The 11,032-nt window shown below is 37.2% G+C and overlaps 1 protein-coding gene across 1 annotated transcript in view; it reads right to left on the reverse strand.

Annotated features, from left to right (window-relative positions):
- LOC110672769 (pentatricopeptide repeat-containing protein At4g19191, mitochondrial-like) overlaps window positions 1-7,811 on the reverse strand; it is a 59,536-nt gene extending 51,725 nt beyond the window's left edge. The window contains exons 1-7 of the mRNA XM_021835636.2: window positions 7,749-7,811; window positions 7,227-7,367; window positions 6,997-7,115; window positions 6,375-6,732; window positions 6,002-6,248; window positions 5,265-5,362; window positions 3,561-3,872 (exon numbers count right to left, since the gene is read on the reverse strand). Coding sequence (XP_021691328.2) covers window positions 3,561-3,872; window positions 5,265-5,362; window positions 6,002-6,248; window positions 6,375-6,732; window positions 6,997-7,115; window positions 7,227-7,367; window positions 7,749-7,811 — 1,338 coding nt within the window. The remainder of the gene's footprint in view (window positions 1-3,560; window positions 3,873-5,264; window positions 5,363-6,001; window positions 6,249-6,374; window positions 6,733-6,996; window positions 7,116-7,226; window positions 7,368-7,748) is intronic.
- Between the last annotated feature and the right edge of the window lie 3,221 nt (window positions 7,812-11,032).

Consider the following 11,032-nt stretch of genomic DNA (forward strand, 5'->3'; position numbering starts at 1 on the left):
CTTTCTCTCTCTTTTTTTTTTTCTTTCTCCAGTAGGGTATTTATAGGGTTTTGGGAGAGAGGTGTGATAGGGTTTAGAGTCCTAGGGTGATAAAGTTTAGATAACTTAAACAACTAGGATTGCAGAATTTGGGTGAGACTGAGATATGGATGAGGTGTTTCAACCAATAGGAAGAGAGGGCAAGGGGAAGGCACCAATAGGGAGTGAGGAAGACGTGTGGTAGGATTTGAAGTCCTAGTGTAATAAGGTTCAGATAACTTAAACAATTGGGATTGAGGGATTTGGGTGAGATTGGGATATGGGTGAGGTGTTCCAATCAATAGGAAAGAGGGAAACAGGGTGGTACCAATAAGGAGTGAGAAAGAGAGATGGGCCAAAGGGGGAGAGAGAGTTTGTATAGGAGAGTGATAGAGAAAAAGATATTTTCTTATTTTAATTTTCAAAAAATAAATTAAATGGGTTTTATTTAAAATTCGTAACTAGGCTTTCTTAGGCTCATGGCGCCCAATTAAACTCAATTAGGTCCATTTAAGAACTACCCATATTAAATTTAAATAAAACAAAATTTTATTTAAATTAAATTAATTTTCCAAAAAAACATATTATTATTATTTTTTTTCAAGATCATGCCACGAAATTAATAATTCAGTTCCATGCCTTCAATTATATCTTACAATCATATAATTTTTCATCATCAGGTTTCCCACGGCCTCAATGCACATACTCGTCACAAAATAAGGGTCTATAGGTATAAAACCAGTGGGCAGGCATGAAGCCAGTAAAATCATGTAGGGCATAAAGCCAACGGGCAGGCATAAAACCCAGAAGAATAATCATGTTAGGCATATATTACCTTTCAATAATCATCCATGAGATAGGCTAAAAGAGCCATGGGCAGTACTGCATCTGTAGTCCCTAATACAGCAGTACTGCATCTGTAGTCCATCGATCCAACTCATACATATAAGTCAAAGCATACAAGGGCAAATTTAATGTCCTTATGTGTTCATAAATTTCAATATCTTATCACTTGTGTTATTCATGCTTCATAGCATTAGTACACTATTCATAGTGGGAACATAAGTCCCAATGACATGTTCATGTAGTTCAGGTGATCATTAAACCATTTACATTAAGTTATTTTCACATTTCAAGTCATTTGGAAAAGATTCAAGAATTTTCAGAATTGGAGTTATAAATTTTCCTAGCAATTTGCCCAAGATGCAAAATCTGTTTGGCCACACTTCCTACAAGGTAGTTGTTCCTTTATGTCTTAACTTTATTTCTCTTTTTCAATCATTCAATTTGGAGTTTTGTAGCTCTATATATGGTAAAATTTCTAACTACTGTTCACGCAATCAATTCTGTAAGTCTTTTGCTGCCAGAATTTCTACCAAGTTTTACATCCCAAATCCGAGCATCTTAGGCTTAAATTTTTTATTTAAGTTCCTAAAACAAAGTTTTAGATCATTGTCTTAGGTTTCCAAATCAATTTGATTCACCTCAATTGGATTTTTCTAGTAGAAGTTATGACCTGTTAAGTATCCGGAGGTCATAAGGTAGTCTGCTAGATTCCAAAATTTCTAGCATTTTTATCCATTTTTGTCCTAACAATTTTACTGAGTTTCCCTAAGATCTGGGTGCTGGTCAAAAGAGGAAAATTTTAGTTCTATATCTTATGAGAATTTTGACTTTGGAATGACTATATTTGGAGTTTTGTAGCTTGAGTTATGTCATTTTCCCCAAAACTGGTCAGGAACTCAATTGTGCAAAATTTTCAGATTTGATTCTAGTGCAAGACAAGTTTGCTAACTCAAATTTGTCTAGTAATTTGGTTGAGTTAAGTTCATAATTTTGCCTTAAGTCCCTCATATGAAATGTTCTCCTATGTCTTAGGTTTCCATGAGTTCAAGAATTAGGTCAATTAGAGTTTCCTGGAGTGAGTTGTGACAATTTAAATATTACTATTCGCGTGGCTAATTCTGCTACTATGCCTTTCCGGATTCAAGGTTGAATTAGGGTAACCTATGGTAATTTCCTGGGTAGGCTTCCTTCATTAAAATTGTGGCATTATATCTTAGGTTTCATCTCCAATTGCTTCACACCAATTGGAGCTATGTAACTCTACTTATGCTCATCCAAAACTATTGGACTCAGGGTTCCAGAATTCAGCATATTGACCAACCTCCAAATTCATTAATTTCACTCAATAACCAACTTCATTTCATGCTCAACATACATAATTTGATCAATATTTGGCCTCAAAAACATTAATTACACTTCATGACATCAAAACCCTAATTCTTCCAAAATTTCCAAAGCCCTAATTTCACAATTCCTAAATTCATGCCAACCCAACATAAAATTCAAGCATATACTTCATTTCTCACTAAGATTCATGCTTAATTTCATGAGAATATCAAAATTCCTAAATTTCCTAGGTTGACCGATATTCCATACCTCTCTTCATGTATGATTTCTTTCATTTTATTTGCAAATTCAACTCATTTCAACTTGGTATCAAGATTTAAAAAAAAGGAGAAGTCAAGTTTAAGCACTAACCTCAATTGGGTAATTTTCTTCAAGCTTCCAATCTTAAATTTCTTCTCTTCTTTTCACTACTAATCAGTAAATCAAGGTCCAATTTAAGTTTATGTTTTGGTGTTTATGGGAGATATGGAGAGGAAGTCAAGAAATTGGAGAAAGAAGAAGCAAAAATGGTGGAGGGGTGGAAGGAGAGAGGTTCGGCCAAGGGAGAGAAGGGAAGAGAAGATGGCTTTTGTTTTTATGATTTTTGTTTTATGGTTTTATATTTATCTACCTTTTAAATTAGGTCATCATTTGGTCATACTTATGTCATAATTCTAATTAAGTTTTCATTTCTTTCTTTTTTTCTTTTGATTATACATTTCTATTTAAATTTTCATCAAAATTTCTTCATAATTTATTACATTAATTTCACTTAATTTAATAGACATTTTGATCAAAAGTCAACTTTAGGGGTGAATTGACCAAAATGCTCTTTATCGGGTTATAGTCCATCTTTTTCATTAATACCGATATTTTCCATAACCCAATGGTTACTTGATTTTTATTCTGCTTATTTCCAATTATTTTTCATCTTATTTTTAGTCCTCAAACTGGATTTGAATAGTACTATTCACTAACTGAAAATTGTACTATTCAGAGCTAAAGAAATTCAGAGTGTTACAACTCTTTCCACAGTACTTTCACTAATGGAATTCTCTTGTTCCTGAGTTCCTTAACTTCTCGTGCCAAGACTTTTACTAGTTCCTCTTCATATATCAAATCAGGCTGCACATCTATCTTCTCTACTGATATGACATGTGAAGGGTCTGATCTGTACCTTCTCAGCATCAAAACATGGAATACATTGTGGATCTTATCTAGCTCCGGTGGTAAAGCTAGCCTATAGGCTACCGGACCCACACACTCAATGACCTTGTATGGACTAATAAACCTAGGTCTTAGCTTCCCTTCTTCCCAAACCTCAACACTTTCTTCCATGGTGATACTTTCAGGAACACTTTGTCGCCCACTTCATATTTTATGTCTTTCCTTTTTAGATTTGCATATGACTTCTGCCTATCTAAGGTGGCTTTCAAATTATCTCTGATGAGCTTTAATTTCTCCTCAGTCTGTTTCACAAGATCTGGCCCCACAATCTTGTCCTCACCCAGTTCTGTCCAGCATAATGGGGTTCTGCATCTCCTCCCACATAATGCTTCATATGGAGCCATCTTTATACTTGCTTGGTAACTATTATTATATGCAAATTCTACCAACGGAAGGTACTTTTCCCAAGTTCCTTCAAAATCAATAATGTAACTCTGAAGCATATCCTCAAGCACCTATCATATAATTCATGTCATCACTATCATTCTTTTAACAATCATAATTATTCACTAAGTCTTTAGAGGTTACCTGAATCACTCATTCTGACTGTCCATCCATTTGAGGATGAAAAGTCATACTGTAATGCAATTGAGTGCCTAATGCCTCCTGTAGTTTCCTCCAAAACCTCAAAGTGAATCTCGGGTTTTGGTCAGATATGATCGATGTCATCACTTCATGTAGCCGAATGATCTCAGCTATATATAGCTCTGCCAAATGCTTCAGTGAGTAGTCGGCTCTAGGAAATGAGCTAACTTAGTCAACCTATCAACAACCACCCATATGGTATCATGTTTCTTCTGTGTCAGTGGCAACCCAGTGACAAAGTCCATGGTGATGCGATCCCATTTCCACTTTGGTATGGACACGGGTTGCAACGACCCCAATGAAACTTGATGCTTAGCTTTAACCGGCTATCTAGCCACATAGTCACCAATATATTTCTTTATACTCGGCCACCAATATTGTGTTTTTAACCCATGATACATCTTTGTACTACAAGTGTGCATAACATGAAAGCTACTATGTGCCTTTTTCAAGATAGTTTTCTTTAATTTTGCATCATTTGGTACACATATTCTCCTTTTGTAGAACAAGCACCTATCTTCTTTCATCTCATATTTAATCTCTTTCCCCTCTTTAATTCAGCCCATGATGGTTATCAACTTTTCATCCTGCTTTTGTGCCTCCTGTATTTACTGTAACAAATTTGGCTTTGCATGTAACTCAGCCAAAATAGCTTCATCTTGTGTTAGAGACAAGCGAGCATTCAAAGATCTCAGAGCCGTTATGGACTTCCTGCTCAGAGCATCTGCTACCACATTTGCCTTCCCAGGGTGATAATCAATCACACAATCATAGTCCTTCAGAAACTCAATCCATCGCCTCTGTCTCAGGTTGAGTTCCTTCTAGGTTGGCAAGTACTTCAGACTCTTGTGATCTATGTAGATGTAACACTTTTTACCATATAGGTAATGCCTCTATATCTTCAAAGCAAATACTATTACTGCTAACTCCAAATCATGGGTTGGATAGTTTTTCTCATGTGGCTTTAGCTGCCTAGATGCATAAGCAACTGCTTTCCCTTCTTGCATCAAGACACTCCCGAGTCCATTATGTGAAGCATCACTGTAGATCACATAGTCTTTCCTAGATATTGGCTGTGTTAACATAGGTGCTTCTATAAGCATAGCCTTCAGCTTCTCAAAACTGGCTTGGCACTTATCACTCCAGTCAAACTTCACATTCTTGTGCAGCAACTTAGTCAATGGGGCTGCTATAAGGGAAAATCCCTTCACAAATCTCCTATAGTAACCAGCTAACCCCAAGAAGCTTCTGACTTTTATTACACTTTTAGGAGGCGTCCACTCAATTATAGCTTCAATTTTCTTTAGATCCGCTCTGATCTCATCTGCTGATACAATGTGTCCAAGGAAGGCAATCTTATCTAGCCAGAAATCACACTTGGACATCTTAGCATACAATTGCTTCTCCCACAATATCTATAATACTACTCTTAGGTGCTCATCATGCTCATCCCGTTTTTTGGAATACACCAAAATGTCATCTATAAAGACTACTATGAACCAATCCAAGTAAGAGTGAAAGACACGATTTATTAGGTCCATGAAGGCTGTTGGTGCATTCGTCAGCCCAAATGGCATCACTAGAAACTCGTAATGCCCATACCGGGTTCTGAAAGCAGTCTTTGGTACATCTGCCTCCTTTACCCTCAATTGATGATAGCCTGATCTGAGGTATATCTTGGAGAATACACCGGCTCCCTTTAACTGATCAAGTAGCTCATCTATCCTGGGCAATGGACACTTGTTCTTTACTGTTACCTTATTCAGTTGCCATTAATCTATGCAAAGCTGGAGTGTACCATCCTTTTTCTTAACAAATAGCACCGGTGCTCCCCAGGGCGACACACTAGGGCATATGAAACTCTTATCTAGTAACTCCTATAACTGAATTTTCAACTCCTTCAGCTCAGTAGGTGCCATCCTATATGGAGCAATTGAAATCGGTGCAGTACCCAGCATAACCTAAATGGCAAATTCCACCTCTCTCTTTGGTGGCAAACCCGGCAACTCCTCTGAAAATACATTCGAAAAATCACATATTATGGGGATATCATGTAGACTCGGGTTAGTCTTCTTGATGTCAATCACATGTGCTAGGAAAGCCTCACAGCCCTTCTTTATCAATCTCCTAGCTGTTGTGGCTGATATGATACTAGAAAGGCTACCCGTTCCTTCCCCCACAACTGTTATCTCATCACCCTCTACTGTTCTTAGAGTGATCCTCTTTAGCCGATAATCCACCATCACCTGATGGCGTGATAACCAATCCATACCTAATATCACATCAAACTCGTAGAATGGTAACTCAATCAAATCGGTCAAAAATTCATATCTCTATATCATCAAGGGACAACCCTTATAGACTTTCTTTACCATTACGCTATAGCCTAAAGGGTTAGTGATAAGTATGTCTTCTTCTAATCCCTCTATCTGTACCCTTTTATCTACTGGTGGTGCAATACATATGTATGAATGCGTAGAACTAGGGTCTATCAATGCATATACAGACATGTCATAGAGAGAAAATATACCCTTGATGACATCTGCTGGATCTGGCTCATCCCAAGCCTGCATGGCATATGCACGTGGTGCTACTCTGGCTTCAGGTCTCTCAGCTATCTCTGAAGTACCCTTTTGTGAAGTACCAGATGCCTCTGGCCTAGCAGGTCTTCTACGCCTCAGGGCTGCTGAGGCAGACCTCTCAGTCTGTGGTGGAGCAGTGGAAACATTCCTTCATGGACAATCCCACAATTGGTGGTCTGTAGCTCCACAATGGAAATAGCCTCCAATTAGTAATCGGCATTCTTCTCTGTGACTCCTACCACAATGTGTACAGGTTGGCACTGTGGCTGATCCCTTTACTGCTGTGCTCAGAGAACTGGCTGTAAACACCCTATACTAGCCTCCTTTCGAAGTAGACCAAAAACCCTGTCTTTGGCCCTGGCCCTGCATCTAGCCCTGAGAACCCTTGGGCTTTTTGCTACTATAAGCTGACATACTGGACTGTCCTTGTCCCAGTCCTCTCTTCTGCTGCCTGTTCCTCTTGGTCTGTTCACTTTCTCTGACTCTCTCTGCATTCAGAGCCGGCGCCATTAGCAAGGAGAAATCAGTAATCTGATGTGCAGTAATCAGAAGTCTGATGTTATCATTCAGCCCATCCTCAAACCATCAGCACCTATCAGCCTCTGGAGGCATCATCTCTCAGGCATATCTGCTTAGCCGTACAAACTCTCTCTCATACTCTAATATTGTCAACTGCCTCTGCCTCAGAGCTAAGAACTCCCTCTTTCTGGCCTCCAAGTACACGTGACTGATATACTTCTTCTTGAACTCAGCCAGGAAGAAATCCCATGTGATTACTGCCTGCTGCACAACCCAGGACACTGTAACCCATCACTGGTAGGCGTTCTCCTGCAGCAGTGAAAGAGGACACTCCAACTGTTACTTAGTTGTGCAGTGTAACTGCTGCAGTACCTTCTCAGTCCTCTTAAGCCAATGCTCTACAGCTGCTGGGTTGTCCTTCTTTTTACCCTTAAAGTCTATAGCCCCATACTTCCTCAATTTTTCTAATGGGGATCTCTATATTGGCTATGCCTGTGGCTGCAACTATGGCTGTGGTTGTGGGATGGCTCTGGTAACCTGACAGAGCATCTGAGTCATCTGCTCCAAGAATGCCTATCGTGCCCTACCGACAGTACTCTATGATGACTCCTCTCTCCTGTCCCTATCCTGACTATGGACAGGTACATGACTCTCAACCTCCTCCTTCACATGTCTAGGAGGTTCGTGTTCTAAAGGATCAGAAGCCATCTAACCTATAAAACAGACAGAAGAATATATCTGTATTAGTGTCATCTCAACTCCTAATTAAAGGCCCATGCATGTTATGCACTCTGTCTCTTTCTATCTAGCTATGCCTAGGAATGCCTAAACCTCAGCTCTGATACCACTAAATGTAACACCCCTTACTCGGTCCATAGTGTAGTCGAGCAAGGAATGTCACATTCTGTGCGGGAGCACCTTATCTTACCTTGTCTTGTTCATTATTAGCTTTAATGACATTATAGTTTAAACTCAATCATTTCAATTCATATCTCATCATACCTTCATCTACTCATATAAATTTCCCATAATCATTCATGTGGAATTCATCTCATTTCATATATAAAGTTCACATACAGAAGTTATATAACTTATACAATCTCAAAATGAATACATATATCTGATATCCATGGGCCCTACTAAAATGAACAGTTGAGGTGACCACTCTCCTATTGTAGATCTGATCACTATTGGGCTCCGTCTTCAGTACCTACGCGTGGAAAACCAATATGCTAAGCATATTACTTAGTGGTACAATAATATAATAAAAATAAACTAAATAAGTAAAAATATATGTTTCAAATGTATGATATCATAATAGGAATGCATTTCATGATTTATGAGTGTTTTACAGTTTATTGGTCTTTTCCCCTTATTTGTATGATATTCAATCAAATTAATTCATTTCATTGCCCAAGCAACCTATAACAGACTGTTAAAACTAGATACATGGGAATTTACTAGTTAGACACCCCATGTGCCTATCATGTATACATCTGTCAGGCATAAAGCCAGCGGGCAGGCATGAAGCTAGTAAAATCATGTAGGGCATAAAGCCAATGGGCAAGCATAAAATCTAGAAGAATAAGTTAGGCATATATTGCTTTTCAATGATCATCCATGAAATAGGCTAAAGAGCCATGGGCAGTACTGCATCTGTAGTCTCTAATTGACATGTCAATCGATCCAACTCATACAAATAATTCTAGGCATACAAGGTCAAATTTAATGTCCTTATGTGTTCATAAATTTCAATAACTTATCACTTGTGTTATTTATTTTCATAGCATTAGTACACTATTCATAGTGGGAACATAAGTCCCAATGACATGTTCATGTAGTTCATGTGATCATTAATCCCTTTACATTAAGTTATTTTCACATTTCAAGTCATTTGGGAAAGATTCAAGAATTTCTAGAATTAGGGTTATAATTTTTCCTAGCAATTTGCCCAAGATGCAAAATCTGTTTGGCCACACTTTCTTCATGGAAGTTGTTCCTTTATGTCTTAAATTTATTTCCCTTTTTGAATCATTCAATTTGGAGTTTTGTAGCTCTATATATGGTAAAATTTCTAACTACTATTCATGCACTCAATTCTGAAGGTCTCTTCCTGCCAGAATTTCTACTAAGTCTTGCTTCCCAAATCTGAGCATCTTAGGCTCAATTTTTTTATTTAAGTTCCTAAAACAAAGTTTTAGATCCTTTTCATAGGTTTCCAAATCAAATTTATTCACCTCAATTGGATTTTTCTAGTAGAAGTTATGACCTATTAAGTATCCAGAGGTCATAAGGCAGTCTGCTGGATTCCAGAATTTCCAGCATTTTTATCCTATTTTGTCCTAACAATTTCACTGACCAGCACCCAGATCTTAGGGCAACTCAGTTAAATTTTAGACAGTCTGCTGGACACCCAAATTTTGTCGGTACTGTCCTAAAATTTTGGTTCTATGTATGAGAATTTTGACTTTGGAATTACTACATTTCGAGTTTTGTAGCTTGAGTTATGTCATTTTCCCCAAAATTGGTCAGAAACTCAATTATGCAAAATTTTCAGATTTGGTTCTGGTGCAAGACAGGTTTGCTAACCCAGATTTGTCTAGTAATTTAGTTGAGTTAAGTTCATAATTTGGCCTTAAGTTCAGCATATGAAATGTTCTCCTATGTCTTAGGTTTCCATGGGTTCAAGAAGCAAGTCAATTGGAGTTTCCTAGAGTGAGTTGTGACAATTTAAAGATTATTGTTCACGTGGCTAATTCTGCTACTGTCCAGAATTGCCATTCTAGATTTAAGGTTGAATTAGGGTAACCTATGGTCATTTCCTGGGTAGGCTTCCTTCATTAAAATTGTGGCATTATGTCTTAGGTTTTATCTCCAATTAACCTTACACCAATTGGAGCTATGTAACTCTACTTATGCTCATCCAAAGCTGCTGGACTCAGGGTTTCAAAATTCAGCATATTGACCAACCTCCAAATTCATTAATTTCACTCAACAACCAACTTCATTTCATACTCAACATACATAATTTGGTCAATATTTGGCCTCAAAAACATTAATTACACTTCATGACATCAAAAATCAAATTCTCCCAAAATTTCCAAAGCCCTAATTTCACAATTCCTAAATTCATGCCAACCCAACATAAAATTCAAGCATATACTTCATTTCTCACTAAGATTCATGCTAAATTTCATGAGAATATCAAAATCCCTAAATTTCCTAGGTTGACCGAAATTCCATACCTCTCTTCATGCATTATTTCTTTCATTTTATTCGCAAATTCAACTCATTTCAACTTGATGTCAAGATTTAAAGAAAGGAGAAGTCAAGTTTAAGCACTAACCTCAATTGGGTAATTTTCTTCAAGCTTCCAATCTTAAATTTCTTCTCTTCTTTTCACTACTAATCACTAAATCAAGGTCCAAATTCAAGTTTATGTGTTGGTGTTTATGGGAGATATGGAGAGGAAGTCAAGAAATTGGAGAAAGAAGAAGCAAAAATGGTAGAGGGGTGGAAGGAGAGAGGTTCGGCCTAAGGGAGAGAAGGGAAGAGAAGACGGCTTTTGTTTTTATGATTTTTGTTTTATGGTTTTATATTCATATACCTTTTAAGTTAGGTCATCATTTGGTCATGCTTATATCAAAATTCTAATTAAGTTTTCATTTCTTTCTTTTTTTTCTTTTGATTACACATTTCTATTTAATTTTTCATCAAAATTTCTTCATAATTTATTACATTAATTTCACTTAATTTAATTGACATTTTTGGTCAAAAGTTAACTCTAAGGGTGAATTAACCAAAATGCTTTTCATCAGGTTATAGTCTATCTTTTTCATTAATATCGATATTTTCCATAACCCAATGGTTACTTGATTTTTATTCTGCTTTTTTCCAATTATTTTCCATCTTATTTTTAGTCCTTAAAC

The sequence above is a fragment of the Hevea brasiliensis genome, chromosome 5 (genome assembly GCF_030052815.1).
Source record: "Hevea brasiliensis isolate MT/VB/25A 57/8 chromosome 5, ASM3005281v1, whole genome shotgun sequence".
In the NCBI taxonomy this organism is placed as follows: Eukaryota; Viridiplantae; Streptophyta; class Magnoliopsida; order Malpighiales; family Euphorbiaceae; genus Hevea; species Hevea brasiliensis.